Here is a 25,937-nt window from a genome sequence, read left to right as displayed (position 1 = left end):
CGAAGGCACACGCACACGCACACGCATACACACACACGCGCGCGCGTGCGCGCGTACACACGCACACAATAGAAAGGGGTTGATTCGCTTCTTAAAAAGAAATATGGCTGTCCCGTAATCGAGAGTAGATGTAAGCATGAAATGGCTTCCGGCAAAGCAGATTGGTTGGAGATGATACTAGCCACAATCTTAAAATTGGTGTAGTGCATGTTCACAACGGCACACCTCACCACACCACACCACACCACACCACAGTCTCGTCGCGGCCAAAAAGGCCATCCGCGGCGCGCGGGACGCTGCCGGCTTGGTCACGCAGCGTGGCGCCATCTCCCGAGCTGGCGCAGTACCCGCATCGCAGAACTCACGGACCGCTGGCGTTGAACAGGCAACCCTGACAAAGATGACAATCAAGTGTATGGTGCCCTGTATCTGCCTTTTGAACGACGTTTATTGGAAATGACAAATAAAACTTCAGCGTACTAGTAGTTACAGCTTGAGTGACAGTGTGAACAAGTATTGAGAACTCGGAAGCAGTAGTTTTTGTAACTTGTTTGGGCAGTAACTAGCGTATGTAATGCGGTCCTCTACAAAGGATTGAGGGTTAAATACCGCATGTTCCTAAGTTTTGACTGGTTGCTCGGATAATCTCGTTTTGTTCTCGCAGCTTGTCCGGATGTTCTCGTTTGAGTGTTGGGATAACGGCTCTGGCTTTTGGCTCAAGGTCACTTGAAGGTCGCCGACAACAGGAGCTAAAAGCATTTCATGCCTAAAAACATCTGCATATTTCCGCCGTAGACCGACCTTTCTGATGACGCTCTCCTGTCGAAACGTCGACAACGTAAATAGTTTTTGAAGAAGTGCAACAACTTTTCAATTATAACCATACGGTAACCACAGATACTGCTGCCTTCAAGTCATATATATATATATATATATATATATATATATATATATATATATATATATATATATATATATATATATAGAGAGAGAGAGAGAGAGAGAGAGAGAGAGAGAGAGAGACTTACGCACGTACGAAAAAAAGAAACGATGTCTTTGTTTCTACGTTTCGGCCGGACCCCTGCCGGAACGTAGGAAATAAAGTACCGTTCTTTTTTTCCTACGGGCGTCCTCTACCTACCAGTTCCAAGTGGCTGTTCGACTACCGGATACCGGGAACGTCTCAATTTATGTATATAAAGAGAGAGAGAGAAAGAGAAATAATAATTTGCTAGCTTATTACTGCTACCAAGTTCGTTTAACACGAGTACAAGTCGCCCATTTCTGTCGGATAATTTATCTGCACCTTCGAATAGCTCTTTGGGCTCCCTTAGGTGTATGAGCTTTGTTTCATATGTTAATATTCTTGACGTACACTTGTGCCATACTATGGTTGAAAGTAGCCGTCGTACTTGACTATTGCCTTTGTTCGCACCTCTGCCGAGGGTCGGCCCGGAATTTCACTATCTTCAGGATCGGCCCACGTATGGGGAGTTATTTGCTTACCACACCAACAACGACACGAAAATCTCCTTGGACTGTAGAGGTACACAGCTTCGCTGTAAAAATGATAGACATGTTTAAAGAGGAAAAGAACCGTGACTTCAGGCAGGACGTAAGACGATGTGGACAGGACGAGCGGTAACTAGCATGCAACTGAGGTTTATTACTATGAAACACAGCAGCAAAAGGTCGTATCTGCGTGCATACATACTGAAGGATAGGATGAAACACACGCGGTAGGAATAACTCTAGACGACTATGGAAAGTACCAAGGGGCAAAAAATAATACCTATACCTATATAATCAAAAACCGGGTTTCATTATCTAGGAGACACACTGAAGGCTCACTTACACACGTGTTTAGGCCAAGTCTGCGCATGTATGCCGCTCCCATAATTTCTCGCTCAAGTCTAGAGTCTCGCCGTCCTACGATTATGACTTGATTGAATTTGGGGTAGCAACCATTGCATTCCCTAGTGTGTCTGGGAAGATTGGCGCCGCTATCACCCTTCAAGGAGCAGAAATGCTGCCGCAGTCTATCATGAATACATTGGCCAGTTTGGTCAACGTAAACACTGCCGCATCGCAGTGGAAATTGGTACACAACATCGGTGGCACAGTGCACGTACTGGTACGCGTGTTTAGTAGTACAGGTGACCTTGCCCGGACCAGCGAGATGCCAATACTTTTAATTTTGCCACGCCACTCTTTATCTTTGAATTTACTGACGCGCGTGATATTCGGCATTTATGGCGTTCGATACGGTGATACGCACTTCGTTATACTGGTGGACCTACTTTGAATTTACTGACGCGCGTGATATTCGGCATTTATGGCGTTCGATACGGTGATACGCACTTCGTTATACTGGTGGACCTAGTTTGGAAAGGCGTTACGTCAACAGTTTAATCAACATGCTGGCCCACATTTAGTAACTGATGCAGACGAGCCTTCTTGCCCTGTATTTTTTTTTTAATGTAATTGCGTCGCTGCGAACTTGGTTCTTGGTAAAATGCTATACTTAAGGATACATTCGAGTGCACGGAACGCGGGCATTGTGTCATGCAGATCTGCGCACGCTATATATGCCCTCTATTCGCTGGTCAGTGCAAACTAGAAACTGCAGCCTTCTAAAGGGGGGGGGGGTGCAAGCTATACGGAAACCATGAGTATGGTCCCAGCACACGAGAGACGACGCCTGGATAGCGTACTCCAAATGTGAAGGGCCGCAAACACTCATTCTTCGTTGCGGGAATGGACGCAAAACAAAGGGGCATTAAACGGATGAACCGCGGCACACCGCGAACGAAGTGCCGGGCGTGTGCCTCTCTCGGGTCGCGTATGCAGCTCTGGCCGCGTCACTGGGAAGGGAGCCTCGCTGGGAGCTCCAGGTCGGCCACATTGTGTGTTAATTGGCCTGCCGGAACGAAACGACCCGTGCGGCATTGTTTCTGGCGTAACGAGCCGGCGGCGCGACTAGCGGCAGCCCCATCGCTGGCGAGGCAGTCGTGGCCCTGCGGGCACCGGAGGAGTCCCTCGCCGCAAGCAGCCGCTACGAGCTCTGATCAAGGCTGATTAACATTGACCTAGTCCTTGGCGCGCTAAGCCCCCGTCAGCGAGCATGTGCCGGCCGCCGGGCTCCTCTCCGAGTCTGACGGCGTGATGAGCTCGGATCTTGGGCTTTTTTTCGACGTACCTCGACATACCGCGCTTATCTACGGCGCCAGAAGACTTCGGTGCGTGTGTGCATTTATTTCTCTTTCTCGTTTCCCCGATGCTCGACGACTGCGATGGGGAGCCCTTCGCGCTCCCGAGTCTGGCGTATTTGTCCACCTGTTTTGTGTGCGCTGGTGGCCGGCCGCCACTGAGGGCACCGCTTGTCGCGCGCTACTGCCTTCTTCGCTCCTATTTATTTGTGCAGTACTGGCTTAACGATCCTTCTTGCTGGCTAGGAAGTGTGTGCCACTAGGTTTCTTGGGCGCAGCTTCTGCTCGGAGTGATTCGTGCAAGCAACATTCAAACGAACGCGATGTAGGAGCTTATTGTACGCAGTTACTTAAGAATTTATTTAAAATTCAATTGTCCAGCTATAGCACTCGTGTCCCATTTGTAGTGTTGACGAGAACTTAATGGACCATGCAATATGCATTGGCAAGCGTTTTACACCCTCAACGGCTACTTTAAAGAACAATTTATACAAGCCTCAGGATGCGAACGTTGAGGCGTCTTTGGGTCATGGTGGTGGTCCTGCCTCTGCATTGCATTCTCTAGGTGCTTCTAGCATTCTTCTGGAATTCAGGCCTCATGAATTTGCATGCTAGTCCGCTTCACTTGTTTATTTGTATGCTAATATTTTTGCTTATCTTCTTCTTTTCCTCCTCCACAGTAAGTTACAACTGAAGTAGTACGCTTAGTTATGTTAACCTTTCCAGGTGCATTAAACTTTCTCTCTTATATGAAGGGAGGCGCTATCTTTTTTCGTGCATTGAAAACACACAGACTGTAAGCTATAGACGCTTCTTTTATGCGCATGTGTGTCATCGCGTTATGCGTAACGTTTGCATAAAACTAACCTTGCCAATAGTCCTTATAGGGACGACGCGTGGATCGCTGTTGTCAATACTGTGATGTTCATGCGAAATGTCTGCGTTTGAAGGTTGACGATCGTTAGGTGCGTCGTTAGTTGCTATCTCATTCAATTAATACCAGAATAATGTTGTGAATGTTATTAGCTGGCTTTTGGTGCTGAATTTTCTGCCGTGTTCTGCATCTGTAACTAGGCGTTCGAACACAACATAAACTATAGAGAAAAGACGTGGTCACCTCTTGATTGTATTGGCGTTATATAGACTGCATGGCAACGTTTTCACCAGCATAGATAGAAAAAAAAAAGAAAAAAAGAAACGTCCTGCTAGACTTCACTTTGTCGTAAATCGGAAGCTTTCGTTTTCAGTTCCAATTGTCTGTAGCATGTCTTAGCCGCGATACTGTAGTTTGCGATAGCCAGGATCGGAGAAACGGCACGCCTGCCTTGCATTGTGGCCGAAATAATCCAGTGAAGTCACTGCTGGAGCTAGTCTGTGCTGATTCGTTGGTTTTGTGTGACAGCGCAATATCAGAGGCAGTGACCCAACTTCCAACCTTGCTTTTACGTTTGTGCTTTTTTTTTAAATGTCACTTTTAATGAGAAATCAATTTGTGCGAACTGTGTGCCCAAAGGGTGTATCTTTTGTTCTCAGGTGCTTTTTAATGCCCCGCGATGGTGTCGAAACTGGTGAGCTTCTACACTCTTAAGCAAAATTACACCCTTTTGCTACACAACGATGATCGTCATCTGTCGTGCCCGCGTTTTCTTGCTTTAACAAGGCGCGCCCGGTACTTCCTAGTCACGAACAGCATGTGCGTTATCAGCATGACAAAGCATTCTCGACAGGAAAGTAGCGGGTGCGCCGTTTTCAAGAAAGGAAACGCAAACAAGACAAATGACAATTATTGTTGTGTGGCAAATATACACCCCAAAGGGTGCAACTGTTTGTAGAAAAAAATTAAATTATGGGGTTTTACGTGCCAAAACCACTTTTTGATTATGAGGCACGCCGTAGTGAGGGACTCCGGAAATTTGGACCACCTGGGGTTCTTTAACGTGCACCTAAATCTAAGTACACGGGTGTTTTCGCATTTCGCCCCCATCGAAATGCGGCTGCCGTGGCCGGGATTCGATCCCGCGCCCTCGTGCTTAGCTGCCCAACACCATAGCCACTAAGGCAACTCTTTGTAGAGTGCAGCGAATTGGAAGTGGAGGCTAGTCAATTCTACTGTGTAGCGAATTCATAGTGTATTGGTGGAAGTAGAGATGTAAAATGACGGAAGGGCTGAGCGCGATCATGCTGGAAATCCATTTGTTACGGAGGAAATTGATTAGCGCGATCGCCAACGTTGAGTATTTACGCATACTAGACATACTTTTGAACAGTTTAAGCTCCTGCTTATAACCGACTTGTACTTGTCCCTATTGATACAGCGCTATGAGGTGAACGTGGAAAAAACAAAAAGATGTTATCACTAAGGGCTGCGCAACCCTAAACCAAGCAATTATTTCATACGACACGCAAAAAAGATGTGCAATATGCGCACGAAGTATACGCACGACAGATGATACGATATACAGAGCTGCACGCCTGAAAAAAGAGATTAACCTTTTACACAGCCAATTCTAATTTCCTAGTTTTATTGTTGCGTTTGGAAAGGTTTTTAGTGTTTATCGCATTAACTAGATGCACCCACATGCCGCTTTTTATTTATTTACTTTTGTTTACAGCTTAAATTACTTTTGCAACACCTGTGCTGTTTCTTATACCTCTCAGCCGTGGCGGAAAATGGCACAGTGTTTGTGAAGCCCCTTCACTAGGTTTTCGTCCGTGTCATAACCACATTTGCACTTTTCTTTTTGTAAAGATTGATCATGAAAATAAATTTGTGTATTGTACTTTGGGTGGGAACTTCAACTATTACGATTTAAGAACACTGGCTATAGAAGAGCTGGCACTGAATGTTGTGGCGTTACTTAAATAGAAGCATCGGGGCAAGCGATATCATGTTGGGAAAACGTGACTGCCGTAATCATCCCTGTCATGTTTCGTAAGAAACTGGAAGAAAGTTCTCGGGGGCTTCTTTTTCGATAAGTAGAGAGTCGGCAAAGCTTGACATTCTCTTTTGAAGCCTTACCCTTTATCGTCCAGTGTTTCCAGCCCTGTGCACGTGCTAGGGAAAGCTTCGTAACCAGTTATAGTATGTGAAGTAGAAAAATTATTTTAATTGAAGGAAGTGTGTAATGGGATCACCGGGGCTAGATCTGGTTACGGTCAGCATTTTCAAACTCAACGTTTCATGACTTTCGGGTACAAGACGGAGTAAACTCTTCCAGCTAAACTAATCATCCACGCACCTGACAATGTTACTGCGTCGTTTCTTTTCACTTCTTTAGCTTAGAAAGTTTGCAAGTTCACTAATTACATCGCCTATTCAGACGTGCTAAGCATCAGGCTTGAAACAGTCGTCACAGCTGTTGTGATCGCGCTGCTTCCGAGACTCATTACGCCCAATCTGCGTTATTATTATTCTGCTTTATTCTGCTAATCTGCCTTTTTATTATTAGCGTCACGATGACGTCTCATAAAGTTTCTTCAAACGGTACTTGCCGGTTGCACTCTCACTCGTTTTTGATGAACTGCACAAGTCGACGCTGGTGGTTTGAGAGGTTCAATGAGGCTCAGTGGCTATGGCGTTCAACCACGTTCTCGCGGGGGGTCTCCCGCCAGTAAACAGTGGTCCCCCAGGCCTGTCTGCAAGAGCCCCATTGAACCAGTGGTCTCTTAGGACGTTTAAAGTTGCGAATAAATAAATCATAAAGGGGATAATGGACACCGTGTCTGCTCAAGATGAGCTTCGCTGTCACGTACCGACGGCACAAGTCTGCACGGCATATGTAACTTCATCATAGTGATATTAATAGGTTGGCTTTCGAGGAACCCTAAGCGAAACTACACTTGCCGTGCTCAAGTTTTGCATTGTGTTTCATCTCTATGATAGGCTTCAAAAGTGACGAATTATCTTCATCGTGCCCCACTATCAGAAAATACCGCTGGCATAATATTAGGCTTTACTGTCAGCTTAAAAAGATATACCTTCGTTCATTTGCTTGATGCGGTGGTCATTAGCCAGAAACGGTCAGACGATTGACAGTTTGCTTTTGTATCGAACTGTTGGGTGCGCAGAAAAGGAATACGGAAGTCGAAGTCCTGTATAATTCAGTAACACTTTGTGTAACAACGAACTTCATTACATGGCTCTGTTCTTTAAATGTAAGTGTGTGGTGATAAAGTTTGGGAAGAAAAAAGGAATTAGGCATCAAATCACGTGTCTGTCGATTTCCTTTTGTGACGTCCGGACAGCGTAAACATATGCACTGGCACCAACACGCATTGGGAAAATAGGACAGAGAGAGAAAGCAAGGAGAAGAAAGACAGGGAGGTCAACCAAAAGAGCGCACGGTTTGCTAATCTACACTGAGGGTTGGCAAATTATGCAAAAAGCTCGTGTGCTTAGATTCCGGTGCACGTTAAAGATCCCCAGGCTGCCAAACCTGTTTGTGGCAGCTGCGACTGTGGTGGAGACACACTGTCGCGCACTCCGTGTCCGTTCACGTTTTTAGTGGGGGGAATACACGTTCTCCACGGCCCGACTTGAAATATTAGACAGATATGCGATACTAGCTCATAAGTCCTTGGAAGGTCGTCCTAAGGACCGTCTGCGCCACATTCTAGTCTCTGAACATTTTAATGCCTTCGAGACAGCTTAGCAGGCTGCGTCAGTTGCCACACCACACTGCAGGTTGTCGTGCGCCGCTTCGCCTTCAACCGTCTTCTTACTATTTTTGCTTATATCCGCTTACTAGCTCTCCCCGTTCGAGCCCTTTTATCTGCATATATAAATTGAAATGAAAATAAAAGAAATGGAGTTAGTCACATTATAATGGTTACCGATACCCCTATTCATACGCAAGTAACAACGAAAATATTGCAAGGTAAGGAGGCTATGATTACAGGTTCGGAGGGGAGTTAACTAAAGAGAGTAAACGAGGTTCGCAAATAGTTCTTGATGCACTGTAACGTACATAAACCAGAACCATTTCAATTTATCTGGCTGTGATACGCCTCACATAGGAGCAAAAAAGAAAAACAATATGAGTAATAAACACAAATGTTTATTGAAGAGACAGAGAACGAATCGTTGAGTGAAACAGTAGTAAATTACGCGAAATTTGATGGACTAATGGGAATAAAGAGAAAAACTGCGCAAATCGTCTGTTCTGAGAGCGAACAAGATGTAATGTCGACAGACGAGGAGAACCACAAGCTTCGAACTGTCCATAATTTGTTGTTGTCTCATTTCCTTCTGCGTCTAATGACATGACGTAGGACAAAGCGGTGAAGCGAAGACGAATCTATTTATAAGACACGACCCCGTAATTCAGGCGAGGCGCATTGTGGAGGTTTGCGCAAGTCGTTCGTGGTGACGTCTGCTCACTATGAGCCGTTCGGTGGGCTTCGCACGCGGCCGATGGCAGCGCTGCGAGCGATGTTTCTGTGACTTGAGTGTTCGCTCCTGCAGTCACTCGCAATCGCTGCATTTCCTTGCTTCCGTGCCTAATAGATATGCGCGTAGCACGATTCTCTCAAATTACTGCCTTGTTTCCGGAATGTTAATTTTTAATATTCTGCAGATTATCACGCCAACGAACGTCCTGTTTTTTTCTGCATTGCGTAAAACCACAGTCATCACGGCCAAGGAGGAGCCCACCCGCGGTTTCTTGACTCAGTCACAATATGGCGCATCGATTAACGCCCTGATGCAGTTAAACAATGCTATGTCTCTCCATCCATATATATATATATACTGACAAGTGGTTACAGTGTTTACATGGTGCTTTATCATGCTTTAACTGTTTCTGCAGCGGAACGCATTTATGATTACTGCAATTATTGTTAATTTGTAGTAGCGTGATGTAAATATTTTTTAGGCACCAACTTCAAATAAGTAGCTTAACGTCTCCACTGTCAGCGAAAGAACAAAGACATTCTATTCCGTGAAATGTTACATGCTCTATTTTTTTTTTTTTTTACTAGGGCGGCTTCGGTGTATATACCTGTTTTAGGGCCACTTTATTTCGTATTACGATGGCGTTTACACGCATCATCAGACAAATATTGACCGCGACCTGTTCGCGCTGTCGATTCGTCCTCCTCGACAGCGCGACCGTTCGCGCTGTCGAGGAGGACGCATGCGTCAAGTGGCACGTTAGCAACCTGTATTCCTTTTCTGCGATGCGGACGATGAGCCGACTAATATACAGCAACAGAGCCGAGTCCTTCGTCAAACGTCGCTCGGGACACGGCGGAGGTAAACAATTATCCTCTCCAAGTCGGCACATTGCATGACTATACGGAACCTTGGGGGTCCGCTTACATGGATTAAATAAGAATAGAAAGTAGTGGGAATGGTTAGCATGCACCTTTTTGTTCTTTTGTCTTTTCTGCCTGTTTCCTTTGGCGCCTTTAGCTGTCGTAACTGTTGTTAGTAGCTGCGTTACCGCCTGGAAACGGGCTATGTTCGGCGATTCTCGCACCACCTACTACTGTGGGGTGTTCAGCGTGTAGAAAACACGGCTTTTATGCCTTTCGTGTGGTGCCGCGTATCTGCTGCTCCGTTGACTTCCAAAAACTCGCTGCGCCTTTGTACCATCTCGCCCCTGCATGAGCGAAGTAGTTCTTTCTACTTCGCGGGCAATGGCTAGCGCGCGCCACCATCCGCATTACGAGTTGTTTTTTTTTAACCCTTTCTTGATCCCCACCTGCATGCAGATGCGCCTGCAGTGCAGGTACAGTTGCACGCCTGGCGTCCAGCATTCCACTCAATTACCTGTTCAATCCTCGCATGCGACACTCGGCTGCTGCTCTGTCGATGAGAAGGGCTGCGCGACACGCGGTCGAAGCTAGAAGGAGTGCGGACTACGACCGGGACACCCGCGGCGCGGCTGTTTTATATTTTATTCCCCCGCTCGTTGTGTCCCGTCTTCTTTTGTTCACCCGGTGTTGATGTAGGTGGTGTGGTGCGCTTCCGTCTACCCGTTAGTTGCTCGTTTTCATTTCCGCGCCACGTGTCGAAACCGGGTCTCGAAACTGGGTCCGCGCAAGGACGTCGAGGGTCTGACCCCCCCCCGCGCCCTTACCGTCTCCGCTGCTGCACCTGCGCGGCCATCCGTGCCAGCTGCGAGCAGCCGTGCAATCCCAGCAGCTGCCGCTGTCGTGATCGCCCTGCTGAGTGATGGTGCGCGCACGTTTGCCTGCCGCCGTGAGGCGGCCCCCGAGCAGCCTGCGGAGCTGTCACGCTCCCGTGATAAACTACCCGCATCCAAACTCTGGAGCGGAGGCCAGAAATTCTTTCTTTCCGCCGCCAGGCAGAATTTCCTTGTGAAGGGAAAGCAGCAATGAAAATGGCAACACGTGCTCTTCTCCATCGAGCGCCTGTAGTGTACCGCGTGTTACTTGGTTGTTCTCGATCTCTTTAGGTTTGTTTTAGTCCGCATCTCGGTATTTCTTTTTTTTTTTCACGCGAGAAAATGCAGATCCATGCACCTTTTATTAGCCTTGTACGTGGAGACATACTACATTAAAAGTTGTGAAACACTGAAGTAATTTATGCTAGCATTTTTAGTTCTAATGTCAGTGCCACCTTCCGGATGTGTTGCATGAGCGAGAGCTACAAGGTAAAAAAAAGGGGGGGGGGGGGGAGGGGGGAGGGACAAACGTAGTATGTGACAATACAATAGCCGAGGCATGAGTATGACTATGTATGTATCCGAAGGCCTATGAGGTCTGCGCTCAAACTTTGCAGGCGCCTCTTCTTTTCTTATTTTTCTCTTCTTTGGGAATTTGCAAGGAAGTGCGTCAGCAATCCTTTCTTTGCTATGCTGTACACTGACGACACCTACGCCTCGTGGCAAAAATTAATGTTACAACAAACTGCTAAATCCATGCTTGAAGATCTCGAGTGCGAGAGGCAACATTGGGTGAGCGATGAGTTGGAAGGGACAATGCAATGTGATTCATTCGTGCTTTTCTCCACAAACGACCCATTGGCGTAACATGCCCTCCCACTTAGAAGAGTAGAAGGTGACCATTCGTTTTGCCGATGGACGATCAGCGCCAGCTACAGCCGGGTGGGCCAGAAATGGGCTCTTCGTAACGGGTCACTCCACTCTCTATCTCTTGTCATCCGCCCAAAATATAGGTCGATTCGCAAATGTCCCTCTCTATGTCCGCTACACTCGCCGGCTAATGAGCGTACTGGAACAGCAGCGCACTTTCATTCGTCGCGGCGGGTTGGTTTCACCGTTCCGCCCGAAAAGTGGCCACGCTGCACCGCCCAACTGCCTTCGAAATGTCCCGCTCCGTGGCCGCTACATGGCTGCTCTAAGCATTTGGCCAACGGATGCCCAGACTGAGGACGTAAAGCTCAGAACATGCCATCGCTTAGGAGCGCTCAGAGAAGTCCACCTGCTCATGCTGAGAGCATCATCTCGTCCCACGCGCAGCAATAAATCACTCGCCACTTTGGCTGAAACGTTTGCAGATCATTGGTCTTCAGGTCGTTCAATCCGTCTCTTGTGTAAAAATATAGCATGTATTCCTCTGCTTTCGCTTGTAGCTTGACAGACTACGAGAAAATGCCACTTGCGATCGACCGAGTCCATTCTTTTTGAGTAACGGTGTATCATAGCGCTCTCATCGCTTTAGCTCAAACTTCTTTCTGCTAATCTAGCAATGCGTATATTACTACTTTAGCTGTAACACCTTCTCTTTTATTTTCCTTACTAGAATAATGCAGCAATTGAGCTACAGAAAATCGTTTCATTTTTGTTATTGAATAATTATAGGACATTCCGAGTCCATGTTCATTATGTTCGCTCTAATACAGGCGATGCTTCATTTAATAATTTCATATTTACAGCGCCTTCCCAATGACTGTTTCGCACCTTCTGAATGCGTTTAAAAAAATAATAAGTCAGCTAGATAAAAGGGAATCTTCGAGGCTCATGTCTACACAACTTTTTGCTACTGTGTATTTTGCTGTCTTGTTTGGAATGCTTCAAAGTGTCTCCATCCGTACGATAGAGTATAGGCTACAGGTAATACGTGGGAAAGCACTGCAAGAAAGGCATATAACAATATGTTTCCAACTCTCGCGACTGCAGGCGTCTGCAGGCGTGCTGCTTGGCTTAAACGTCAGATGTGCATGCTTATTAATATGAAGGCGTATAGACTTTATTTATGTGGAGGCTTTCTAACGCTGATTTCGGAGAACTGGGGTCAATATTTTTATAGGAGTGCCTCAGTACGTCAAACATTATTTAGTGCTCCTGCTTGTTCTTCATGTGAGCGCCCTTCCTTATATGTTTATTTTATAATCCCGTGTATCATTTGTTCTTGCACGATCGATCAACTCGGATATCCTCCAGACATTCTCACTCACTTTCGCGTTCTGCTTGGCGTTGCTTTCACATTCTTTGCTCCATGAAATGTCTCAACCAGTGCTGACGGCACGATTAAGCACGTGCCTTGTAATAGAATGCCCGTGTATTAGCTTAACCGCTTCCGGCGGCCTTTACTAATGGATGGACACATAAGTCGCGAAGTGCCTGCGTCCTTGCTAGCTCGGCCGCAACCGATGCAAATTACGTATGCCGCAAGCACACGCGAGAACCAGCCATAGCTGCAGGAGAAGTTCGAGTGAACGAGTGGCTATCGTATATCTCCTTTTCTAGGCACTTGAAAATAACATCTCGGTAGATGGATACCATCTGGCACAAAACGTAGTCGCAAGTAACGAATATAAAGGTTTGAGTCTAATGTACTTAGCTAGTACGTACGGACATACGTATACCACTTATTATGAGTCGGCACGCATAACCTGCGCGTTCAATCGCGTATTCAAAGGGCGCTGTTGCTCCTTTCTTAGCTTTTTAAGCGCTTGATTGATATCTGTGGATTCCCTCCTAGCCGGTCTCAGCCCAGTTCGCTACCCTACGCTGGAGGAGAGGAGGAAAGAGAGCGAATAAAAAAGAAAGAAACCTAGGAGAGAAGAATTGTTAATACAAGTGCATATACGGTCACGCGTTCGTAGTTCACTCATAAACTGTCACTTAAGCCACGGGGTTTCAAAAACACAGTAGCGCTTTTGCGTCCTTTTGCGGCGCTGACGCAGGAGGCCACGGGGATCTATTCCTCTGCGGCAGTTCTGTCGTTTATCTACCTCAGAGCGGTGCGAAGGGCAGGCCTTTGATGGCCGAAGGAAGGGCAGTCACACAAAGGGTGCTATAAAGTTTCTTCAGAATCACATTTGTGATTCTGAAGAAACTTTACAAATCAAATCACAAATCACATTTGGGATTTGTAAGCACTGCGTGCCATTTTAATTAGGAAGAAGTAACCTTTCATGAGAGCAACGCTTACTCGGAGGAGATTCACGGATCAGAGGAGGGATCGGAGGAGGGTAGGATCAGGTGGAAAGAGCGTTAGACCCAAGAAGGACTTCGTTCTGTTGCTGGCACATTCTGATTGGCTGCATGCTCCTGCCCAGTTGACTCTCGAGGGGGGGGGGGGGGGGGCGCCTGCTGTACTGGGCCATCAGCGAGCAATGCTCGTATCACGTTCGACGGATTCCTCAAATCTCTCGTGTCTTCGTAGTGAGTCCAAAATAAACAAGAATGTTCTACAATACTTTTAACTTCAAAGTCAAAGCAGTATTTGCGGTGATCCATTCAGAGGCACTAGGACGGACCTGTCAGAAGAAAGTACACGTGGAATGAAAAATTAACTCATTTGTCGCGTAACTTTCGTCGAAACTTTATGAGCGAAGGATGAGGATGTTGCAAATTAAACCACCTTTACTGCTTGTGCACACTGCGATCATGCGAAGTGGATCGTATTTCTGTTTAACTCACACGCATGCGCAGCTCTCTAACGAGGGCTTTTCATAAGCTTCTCATGCAGTGGCTCGTACAACGGTAAATACTCTCCCGACTCAGGAAGAGCTCTCGACATCCTATTGCAGATGTATAGTATAGCTGTCGCCGCTTTGAGTGGCTAACAACCGTCGACATTTACACCTTATCCATTTTTGAAATCTTCTGGTGCAAAACGAACGAAGGAACGAAAACTGCAAATTTGAACAGCGACTGCATTCTAATCAGCCGGCTGGCAGAAGTCAGGCCTCCACCGCGACTTTTCATCTCAGAGGTTCTGAACGTCCACGTCCGTCGAAACGATGCGCTCTCAGCGGTTGTTATATGAGTTCATCTTCACGCATATTTCCAGCGAATTAACTACATTCAATTTGACGCCGACATATATATGGCAAGGAAAATAAATTCGAATCCGCTTATTTAATCATTAGTTTCGTCTTACGCACACTTACCCTATAACGGGCTTATGACGTATGTCATGAGTGCACAAATATGAGACGTTATGAATATACAACATATGTTGCTTACTGATGCGTAGAGCTAGGTGCGCGGGTCTATCGATACGAGCATATCGATGCGAGCATGCGCGAGACCGTATTTACGAGATGTGTCGTCCTTTGTCGCCCTGCATGTATGACAGAGCGCGCTTTGACAGCTGCTTTCACCGCGGCGAGCGCTGACAGCGATGCAGCTTCGCGATGCAAAAAGCGGAGATTAGACGATTCGGCGAGGGGTGCGATATTTTTTATCTGGTATTATTCATATAAGCTTCAAAAAGCAGTTTCAACTCGAGATGTACAGACGTTTGTTCTACGAACGAAATGCCTGTAGCTAAAGAAATAAAAACGCCACTAAGCCCATACAATACAATCGGTCGTATTGAACGCACTATTTGCTGACGGCGATGAACTGCCAAGCCAGGCGCAGGAGTCGCGGCGGCGCGCGATACATGTAGCTTCGGCAAAAAGATGACGCTACCGTATCACCGAGTTGCGAACGCCCGGATACGCACGCGCACACAGCGCAAGGTGCGTGTACAGCGCGGTGCCGCAGAGGCGTTCTTGACCGCAGCTGCCGAAGCATGCACGACACAGCGGAGGCCATCTCGTAAATGCTGCCGCGGATGACCACGTCGGTCAAGTGTTACACGCACTTTTCACGTTCGCTCTTTGCCCCGGCCTATTGTGTCGGAAGAGAATACTGTTGCTAAGTTCGAGCCACCGCGGCGGCTGTCGCGTTGCGCTGATGAGCTCGCGTGTTCGACCCCGGCCGCGGCGGTCGCATTTCGATGGAGGCGAAAAACGCGCGTGCACTTAGCCTTGGGTGCACGTAAAAAATAACCAGTGCTATAAATCAATCCGGAGGCCTCCGCTACGGCGTACCTCAATCAGATTGTGGTTTTGGCACGTAAATCCGCAAAATTTAATTTTATTAAGTTGGCGCTTTTTATTCTTATTTGCGGCCAATTTTATAATTTCCGTACAAAATGTCTTCACGAACTTTCATGGCGCAGTGGTTAAAGGCGGGAACTCACTAGTCGTACTGAGAACGTTTTTCTGCTTTCTTTCGGCATTGCGCGATCTCCTGTTTTGACTTTCTACGACTTACGAAATCCGGGCAAGCAAATAAGTCCGCGTAAATGATTGATATTGCATCTTGCCCGCTTCGACGCTGTTTCTTCCCGCGCAAAACATAAGCGCGGAGCTACTTTCTCAATATTATTTTACCTGTACTTAAGCAGCATACAGTCTAGAAGCTCGCTTATTTCTCAGGAATTGCCGATGCATCTGCGGGTGTACATTAATGGGTATCATTACCACGTGATGGAGCGTGCCGCACGGTCGGTGCCAGGCTTTTGTGAGCAGTGCACGCGTTGCGAAATGGTTCGAGTTGAAAGGCTCTCGCTGAGCGCTGGAAAAGAGCGCCAGGCGAATCCGGGAAGTTTGGCGAAGAAATTCTCACGTGAATCGTGTTGTTTACGGTTCAGCTGTCGATTGCGAATGTTCGCGACTGCGCTGCAGCCTTATAGGAGATAAAAAGCGAAGCTGCCGAAACCGCGTGCCGGTACGCATACCAAATGAGAGGCTCGTGGCTATAGGGAACACTGGCACATATGCGCGAAGTCTTCCTGGGGCTCACGGCAGCCAAATAATGGAAATTAAGCAATCATTTATGCCAGATAATGGGAAAGGAGGAAAAACGAGTTAAGCGGGTGTTTTTTTTTCTTTTTCTCCTTTCTTTCTTCCTTTCTTTCTTCCTGTTTTTAATGACAAAACGGCTTTCCTTTCCGCGTGCGATGCAGACTTACACATTTAAGTGAGACGTACACAGATCGCTGCTTCAAAGTGGAAACGTATACGCTGGCACTGCAGCTTTGCTGAGAACGCTGGTATCGCAGCAGAATCACACAATCTTGGCATTAAACGAAGTTTGTCTCCGAATAGTGCATGACAGAGGCGCTGTTGCTGCCTGCACGTGACTGGAAAAAAAAAAGGAAACGTCGTTCCACGGAAGTATTCAAAAGCGCAAAAGGCCGCATGCACGCTACATGTAACGCATTTCTCTTCGATGACGTACGTCCGTTGGAACATATCACCTGCCTGCGTCACCCTTGCACATGTCTGCATTTTGCGTCAAGTGGGTTACTGATGGCTCATTTCAATCCTTTCTCTAACATACCGCGGAGGAGTGCTTCGGATTTCGCTTTCGCACTGTCATGTCGCTTTTAGTCACGTCATAGGCGTTAGTTTCGCTTAATTATGCGACTGCAGCTACTCACAAGCGGCCTCCATGAGTACTTGTTCAGGCGGCATTGCAGCACCGGTTAAACGTTGCAGCCAGCTGATGTCGCCTTTAAACGATCTGAGAATCCACGTGCCTTGAAAAGAAGATATTCACAACCAACTTCATTCAATTGATTGATTGATTGATTGATTGATTGATTGATTGATTGATTGATTGATTGCCGTCGGGGTGGAGGGTTTCAACTTATTTTGGCTACCTGTGACACCTAGAAATTAAATTCTGAGATGCAATGACCTGAAATTGTGCAGTGAGCCAGGAGAGGACCTGCGATTCTTAGCATCCACCTAAATCTAAATAGATGAATTTTTTCTTTTCCATCTTTCCCATCTGAATCCGGGCGCCTCGAACGTGAATCGAACACGTGACCTAATGCATCCTTAGCAGACGAATGGTGTAACCACTGATTTACTACGGCAAGTCAACATCACAACAATACAGAACAAGTAAAGACGATTAGTCGCATTTTCTTTTTTCTTTCGCTTAGCGAAAATCGCAAACGGTACTTTCCGTCAGAAAGCCGTCGCAATACGTGCGGTTTAGCAAGAAACGAGGTTTCCTAGGACCAGTCAATCAGTCGATAAATGAGTAATGCGTGATTGATAAATAGAAGCCTGTACTTAGGCTGCTATGTGAAGACCTGGCAGAAAGTGTCAACGAGAACCATCGTGAATGTGGAGCGGGTCAACGCTGCAGGATGTTGCGGTCGGGGCCTACAATTTAGTGCTCGTCTAGTTATATGTATGCCTTGTTTGGCAACGGAATCGCGGACAAAGTGCCAAAAGACGTCGACGAGCAGGGAGGAGAGTAGATCAGCGGGCTTGGATGTTTAAAAGATAGGATGAAAATTTTCACTGGAAAGGTGATCCTGCAAGTACTGTCGACTGTGCACTGAAATTATCTGCATATGAACCAGTTGCAAAGTATAGAAACCTTGTGGCACCACAGATGAATGACTTTCTCTTCACAGTTCGTTGCGCATGCTGTCACTTATTCGAAGCACCGGTAACAAGCCCATGAATCAAGGCTGTCGCTCGATGTCGTTGTCCAGGTTTTTTATTTATTTATTTTTTCTCTTGCATTTGTGCGTTAGTGTTTGCGCAATGCAACGTGAGCTTTTGTTGGTTCTGCCTTTAGTTATTTATTTATTTATTTATTGATACATGCACTTCACTGTTTCTTCCCGGAATGAAAATAAGAAGTCGGAAGCATGTCTCTTTCATTCTCTTCATGCCATGCCCGTTTGTCTTTGCCCAATATACTATGGAACGTCGCCTTTGGGCGGCATCTTGCTTCTGGCCAAAGCGTTGCAGCATTTCGTTCGCTGGGTGCGCCGCGATTTCTCGGAGAAGTTTTGCTTAGCGCACGCGAACTTTACCAAGCGTTTAGAGGCTCCAGCACAGGTTTTCTTATATGCTTTGCTTTCCGCGCGCAAACGCATAGAAGCTCGCACGATGGGGGCAGCTCGACGTTCTCCGCTTCTTTCTTGAGCCTCGAAACTTCCCGAACATGCGCCGTGTGTCGCAACACCGTTCACGTCTGCTTTCTGCAACACGTGTCGGCACGCTCACTGTTCGGCATGGAGCGCGACTAAATAAGTTCTCCGAATCCAATCGCTCGATTGCGTCAGAGCTGTGCGCGTTTGTTTGCGCGAAGTTTCTTAGAAAAAAAAAAGAAACTCCCGAACAACGAAGAAAATGGCGTTTTTCTTTTCATTATCACGTCTAACTTGCAGGGAAGGCACGAGAAAAATGTGTGACGAATGCGAAGGCAAGGAAAGAGGGACGCACTCCAGCGCTGAAATATCCCGCGGCAACAGCAGCGCCGTAACGTATGGAGTAACGAGGAGAAAGACGGTTTTCAGTGGGACATACTTTTATTTCGCGTCAGCCAATTCATCGCTCATATTGAGGCACATGTGCCCGGCGTGCGACTTGACTGGGCACCGGCGTTCTTGACAGTACGTGTACATGCGCGCCTCAGAACGCGCATTGTTACGGACAGAACTTGGCTAGTCGCGCCGAGCGTTATCAAGTGTTGCTATGGGTGTGAGTCTGCCATCGGTCAAAAATATTGTGCCATTTTCTCGAGATCCCTATCAGACGGCCTCAGAACATTTTCATAGGCCAATCAACTTGCCCGAGTGCCCGTAGTGCCTCCTGGCCAGCGCTGTTTTCCTATATAAGTGCCGGTCACTGACCAATGGCGCACCGGCTATTTCAGCTTCCTACATGCTCTCCTGACGACAGCCGCTTGGGCTACGACAGAAATGAGACGACATTCTGATCAGCAACGGACGTGCGCCCGTCTCATTTACACTGGCTAACCTCCGTGTCATTCCTTCCCTTTTGTCTCTCTAATCAATATTGCAGTTACGCTCTCTGACCAGCGTTGATATCGAGACAAGCGCGTCCATGGTCTGCATGTACCGTTGGAACGCATACGACACGCACAGTCGTGTGTGTGTGTATATATATATATATATATATATATATATATATATATATATATATATATATATATATATATATATATATATATATATATATATAACATGCAGACCATGGACACGCTTGTGTCGATATCAACGCTGGTCAGAGAGCGTAACTGCAATATTGATTAGAGAGACAAAAGGGAAGGAATGACACGGAGGTTAGCCAGTGTAAATACCGGCTGGCTACCCTGTGCTGGGGAAAGGGGTAAAGGGAATAAAAGGAGAAGGAAGAGAGAAAAAAAAAACAAGAAAAATGCGCACAGTAACGCGATGTGAGGCGCAACCATAGTCAAAGGCGGTCGCACAATTCACATGTCCTTAAAAACTTGAGCCAAGCCCTTAAGGCATTGAGTGCCGAAACCCGTCTGGACCAGTGTCCTAGAACTTCCTCTTCTGTGAAGGGGTGATTGTCCAGTTTTTCGAGCGTGGTCACGAGCACTTTTCTTGGCACATTGTAACGTGGACAGTCACAGAGAAGGTGCGCGATCGTCTCTTCGCAGCCGCAGGTGTCGCAAGCAGGGCTGTCGGCCATTCCAATGAGGAAGGAATAGGAGTTCGTGAATCCCACTCCGAGCCATAGGCGGCACAGAAGTGTTGCTTCCGCTCGTGCAACCCTGGTGAAAGACGGAGTTGCAAACTTGGATCCAATCTGTTAAGACGTGTGTTCGTGAATTCACTGGTGTTCCACAGAGTTAGCGTAAGCTCGCGTGCGAGGGAACGAATACTTGTGGCTGCATCTGTTCTTGACAGCGGTATGGGTATAATCTGGGCACCATCATGGCCCGACCGGGCAGCGTCATCCGCACTGTCATTTCCCGAAATTCCGCAGTGACCCGGTATCCACTGGTAGATGATGTTGTGTCCCTTGTCGATTGCGTAATGGTGGAGTAGTCGGATGTCTGCGACTAATCGCACATTTGGTACGTGGTTGAAAGTGGACAGCAGACACTGGAGAGCTGCCTTTGAATCCCAAAAGATGGACCATGAATGTCGTGATTTGGGACCAAGAAATTCCAGAGAAGCACGGATAGCTGCGAGTTCTGCAGCCGTCGATGATGTAACATGAGACGTGTTGAATTTGATGGTGACAGATTGAGCAGGAAGTACCACTGCTCCAGCTAAACATTTAGAGGAGACAGAACCATCCGTGTAAACGTGGGTGCGTTCGTTGTGTTTTCGTATCGGAATGAAAGAATGGTTTGTTTGAGGGCGAAAGATGACATCTCCGTTTTCTTTCTGATGCCGGGAATAACAAGAATGGCCTGTAGCGTAGAGATGCGCTACAGCGGTAGAGATGGTCGTGCTGCACGTGCGAAGTTTGACGGTAAACTTCCGTGGTTGGCGGCAATAATTCTGCTAAACGCTGAACGAGATCGAGCGGCAAGAAGGGAGGCAAGATGATGCGATGGAAGTCGGGCGAAGTGCCTGATGTGCATCCTTAAGGAGTCGACATGAATATACGTATTGATAGGGCGGTCATGCGTGATGGCTATTGTTGCTGCCGTTGATGCACACCTGGGAAGGCCAAGACTAAATCGCAGAGCTTGAGCTTGTACAGTCTGGAGGGCTCGGAGGTTGGTCTTACCGGTCCCACCTAGTACAGGTAAGCTGTAGCGTAGGAGACCCAGGAACAATGCGTTATAGAGTTGGAGCATCGCACTCACAGACGCACCCCATGACTTTCCTGCAAGAAATCTGAGCACGTCTGTTATCATAACTAGTTTCCTTTTTAGGTAAGAGACGTGAGGACTCCAGGAGAGGTCTCGATCTATTATCACTCCTAGAAAACGGTGCGTCTTCTCGTAGGCAATAGGCTGTCCATTATTTCTAATAACGTATTGTCTAATTGCTTTGCGCGTGAAAGCGAGCATAGAGCACTTCTGGGAGGACACCTCCAAACCTCGTGCTCGAGGATAGCTGGATGTTAGTGTGGCCGCTTTTTGCAGTCTGGCGCGCACCTGTGGACGCGTCGCTCCTAATGGCCAAATGCATATATCGTCCGCATATGTCGACACATGGAGGGATTGTGGAAGGGTGTGAACTAGGTCGATGAGCACGAGGTTAAATAGAGTGGGGCTCAAGACTCCGCCTTGTGGTACTTCGCGGTAGGTTTTGTGTTGTGATGATGCACCATCCTCTGTTTGCACAAAAAATGACCTGTCCTTCAAGTAGCTGAACATCCATCGAAACACAAGTCCACCTAGGCCGACATCGCCCATGGCGTCCAGGATGCCTTGATGTGTTACGTTGTCATAAGCGCCTTTAACGTCCAGGCACATCGCCGCTGACAGTCTCCTTAGGCTTTTTCGTGTTGAACATACGAGACAAGATCTATGACGTTGTCTACTGAAGAGCGTCCGCGTCGGAAGCCTGTCATAGGGTCAGGGTATATCTTGTAGTGTTCTAGATACCACTCTAAACGTGTCAGCACCATCCTCTCCATCACTTTTCCTAGACAACTCGCCAGAGCAATGGGACGATAAGACGCCACATCTAGGGGCAATTTGCCTGGTTTGAGCAAAGGCACAAGGCGGCTGGACTTTCATGCTGCTGGAACCGCTCCTTTCGGCCATAAATTGTTGTACACCTCTAGAAGAGCATGCCGGCATGTTTGACCGAGGTTGCCAAGAGCTGCGTAAGTCACCCCGTCAGGCCCAGGTGATGAGGAACGTCTACACGCTGCCAACGCCGCTTTTAACTCCTCGATGCACAACAGATTGTCCATACGTGAATCCCGCGAGATTGGAACGTCAAGGGGGTCATGCACGGGGGACGAGGATGGTAGTCCAGCAACCCTTAAGCAGAAATCCTCCGCTAACGTCGATCTCTCGGCGACCTTGACAGAGAGCCAGGTATTTGAAGGGGTGGCGTTGTTGTGGTGATGTTCGAAGACCGCGCACCGTTCTGCATATATGTGATAGGGGTTTGTGTGGATCAAGGGAATCACAAAAAGTCTTCCATCTTAGAAGCTGCAGGGAGTTGATCCGACGTTGCATCTTCTTCTGTATGCGTCTCGCCTCTCTTAGGTCGTAGATGGACTTGCTGCGCCTGTACCTGCGTTCCGCGCGACAGCGCATTGCTCGAAGCCGCTCCAATTCTGCTTCGAATTCAGAAAATTTAGGAATAGGCCTAAAAACTCTTGTGACTTCTCAAGCAGCGTCGTTAATGAGCTCCTCGATGTTGCCAGGTGGACAGTGTTGGATCTTTTGGCAATTCTCCTCCATGAGCAACGTGCATTTAGGCCAGTCGATGCGTTGAACTGTGGTAGAGTGCGACTTACATATGCCATCGATTTTAACGTACGGTGGAATGTGATCACTACCATGTGTTTCGTTGTCCGGAAATCATTTCACACTGGCACTGAGGCATCCTGAAACAAAAGTTAAGTCCAGGCAGCTACTGTATGTCAATACCTGCAGAAAAGTGGGACTGCCATCATTCAGGCAGCAGAGTTCATGGTCCGACGCGAAGGATAGTACATGTCTTCCTCGACAATATTCCGCTCGCTAGGCTATAGGAACTGGCGCTGCTGTCAGCATGGGAAGCTTGTACTTCCGATGACCACACCATTCCTCAGCAAATGAAACCCACGGCATCTGTTCCTCCCTTGCAAACCTCACAGCTGCACGTGCCAAGCAGCAGCAGTGGATGGTGTTAAGAATGGCGAGCTACAAGGCAAAATTGCCACCCAATTACGACAAGGGGGCAAGACGCGCATTCCGCACTCTCCGTCGCTACAGCTAGGAGGCGTTCGAAGAAGCGAGATTTGCGCTGTTAAGAATGGCGAGCTGCAAAGCAAGATTGCCACCCGATTACGACAAGGGGGGCAAGACGCGCATTCCGCACCCTCTCCGTCACTGCAGCTAGGAGGCGTTCGAAGAAGCGGCCTTTGTGCTGAAAACCGCCGCCTTCCACCAGCCCCATCGACATTGTGACGGGACGAGTTCGGTGTGTGAACAATGGTTTCGGAGTTCCCCAACGTGGACCTGATATGACACGCATGGACAAGTTGCCGTGGGGAAGCCGTATTTTGGTGCTTCTCATGCTCGTCCAGACGCAAGACAACGAGCTACCCTCGATGGGCGCCGATACTTCCCGGAACGGCACCCCTCCAACGCCGGCGTCAGGCATCAGAACGCGGTTGCCTTTGTGTACGTAAACTGATCTGTGGAGCAGCGGCGAGTTGGTGATGAGTAAACGAACAGTCGCCGCCTCGTATGGCCGGCGGACCGAGTGTATAAAAACTGTTGTTGTGCGAATGCTGGGGACATTTCTCTTGAGCAGTCATGTTAGACTGATTCACTTCTCTCATGCAGTCATGTTGGTCTGATACTCTTTTTCTCAAGCAGTCATGTTAGACTGATTTAATTTCTGTAAATAAACCCTTTTTCCTCGTTCTCGATGAGAAACAGTTCTTCACTTCATCAACGATCTCAGCGTAAATAAGTTGGACGACGGCATGGGCCAGCTACCTTCGAATTCATGCCGTACTCCAATCTTGGCAAAGGATCACGAGCGATGGGATTGAGCCCCCAATCCTGACAACGGTCTATAATGCAACAGTTACGGGTCCTGCGCTGAGGCTCGGTGAGCGTGAAATAGAGCGAGACCCGAGCGTGCTCTTTGTGAGAGCGACACTACGCGCGAACACACATTTTACATGGTCGCTGCGCTCTCTTTCTTTGCATCTCGTTCGTGCTCTCGAAACCATCGCTATTTGCCACTCATCTCCGGCATTTCTTGGGCCCCCACGAAGCGCAGTGGTTGCTGCGGACACACCGCGTCGTATACCATGCAGGCCGTCGGGAGCGCTTTTGCACACGCTTCAAGGGACCTCCGTCGACGTATAGTTCCGGGCCTTACAGTCTCTCGGAGGCAAAGAGAGCGCAGCAGCAGCTGAAATCTCCGCAGAGTGGGCGGCAGTTTCTTGGAGGAACGCGGCCGTTTTCAAAGTGCCAGTTTCCCCTTCCCGCCGCCGGACCCATTATTTCCGGGTAGTAAATTTCCGAGAGCGGCCGCAGCACACCGGGCTGAAGGGCTCCTGACAGAGTGGAAGTTCGCGAGGACCAAACCGTCTCGGAACGGATCAGTTTTGCGCATGGCTTTGTTTCTCCTCTCTAGAGCGTCTCCGGCTTAGGAAATGGGCTCGCGCTTTCAATTTAAATGTCCACCCCTCAAGCACAGTTTGCTTTGCTCTCTCCAGGCGGGCGAATGTTCCGTGTGTAGATTTCTACTTTCCTGGCACAGAAGTAAGTACGTTAAGCACGAACAAGAACAGTCCATTTTTATTTTACATTATCTTCAGCATCTTCTTCAGCATCTTCGGCTGTCGGATTGCAGCGCAAGCCTTTCAAGAATGTTTGTAGGATTATGAAGGAGCTGCTCGGAGTCTCAGATCTGCATGGCCGAAAGAAAAAAAAGCCAAATTGCTAAGCCTCGCTTGCTTCACGGTGGTGTAAATCATGCGACAAACGTTGCCAATGTTTTCTATTTCAGTAAGATAAAATACGCTCTCACATTAGCCCGAGGTTATAAAACCCAGAACAGCTGTTACAACCTGCTGAATATTTCTGACATGCTCAGAGTGCATTGTATATCTGCATAACTTGGCGTGCATCTGCGTGTTTTGGTTTTGGGTGGCGGCGCGTTTACTTTACTATCTCTGGACAACGACAGTATATACAGTCACTGTCGTTGGCCGTTCTTGGAAACCGCACCACATCAATACGAAACGCTGAGCGAGAGGAGCGACTAAGGCTTCGTTCCTGAGGCACGATAGCAAAAAATTATTCGTACGCTTGCAGCGGGTATGCACACAGTCGGTAATGTAGGTACTTACACTCATGCAAACCATTCCTGCGGTCTGCGGGGCTTCACGATAGACTGTAAGAACGCCACCCCCTACCGCTCTGAAGTTTACGCGGTTTGGTCGTGTTCGTCTCTATTTCTCTCCATCTCTCCCATACAACCAGGTCAAAAGCTTTACAACTACGTAAAAGGGTTTCTTACAAACCGCACAGTTACCGTGAAGGTAAACGAAGAAGAGTCCGAAAAAAGGTACCTGACAAGAGGTGTACCCCAAGGGTCGATTCTTTCACCCACACTATTCTCGCTAGCATTAAGCAAGCTGCCAACTCTCTTGAGGCGTGTAGAAGACCTTCACTTTACAATTTATGCGGACGACATTACGCTCTGGGCCAGCAGAGGATCTCCAGCTGAAATTCAAGAGACACTGCAAACAGGTATTAATGTCACGGCGCTATACCTTCAAGAAAGGGGCCTCGCCCTGTCCTGTGCAAAGTGCGAGCACATAGTGGTAACCAACCAAAGAGAACCGCAGGCAGAAGAGGAACGAAAACTAATAACACTACAAGTGAACCAAGATATTGTCCCGAGAAAAACGTATATCAAGGTCCTGGGCTTTTGGCTGCAGGACAATGGTAAGGCCGACGTTTGGGTGCGGCAAACAATTCGGCAGCTCCATGAAGTCAAGAGGCTACTTACAAGAACAACACAAAGGGTGAGAGGAATCAAAGAGCACCAGCTTAGAAGACT

At 47.7% G+C, this 25,937-nt stretch overlaps 1 protein-coding gene across 4 annotated transcripts in view; it reads left to right on the top strand.

Moving 5' to 3' along the window:
* Positions 1-25,937, top strand: part of LOC135914200 (GTPase-activating Rap/Ran-GAP domain-like protein 3) — a 557,065-nt gene that overhangs the window by 323,107 nt on the left and 208,021 nt on the right. Inside the window, exon 1 of one of the 4 annotated variants that reach the window (XM_065446947.2) lies at positions 3,061-3,239. The exons of the other annotated variants lie outside the window; for them this stretch is intronic. Coding sequence (XP_065303019.1) covers positions 3,166-3,239 — 74 coding nt within the window. The 5' untranslated portion in view covers positions 3,061-3,165. Of the gene's footprint in view, positions 1-3,060; positions 3,240-25,937 lie in introns of those variants that run through there. 4 annotated transcript variants of the gene reach the window in all.

The sequence above is a fragment of the Dermacentor albipictus genome, chromosome 1 (assembly GCF_038994185.2).
Source record: "Dermacentor albipictus isolate Rhodes 1998 colony chromosome 1, USDA_Dalb.pri_finalv2, whole genome shotgun sequence".
Classification (NCBI taxonomy): domain Eukaryota; kingdom Metazoa; phylum Arthropoda; class Arachnida; order Ixodida; family Ixodidae; genus Dermacentor; species Dermacentor albipictus.
Note: the sequence above shows the minus strand (reverse complement) of the source record. Positions and strands in the feature narration are given on the sequence as shown.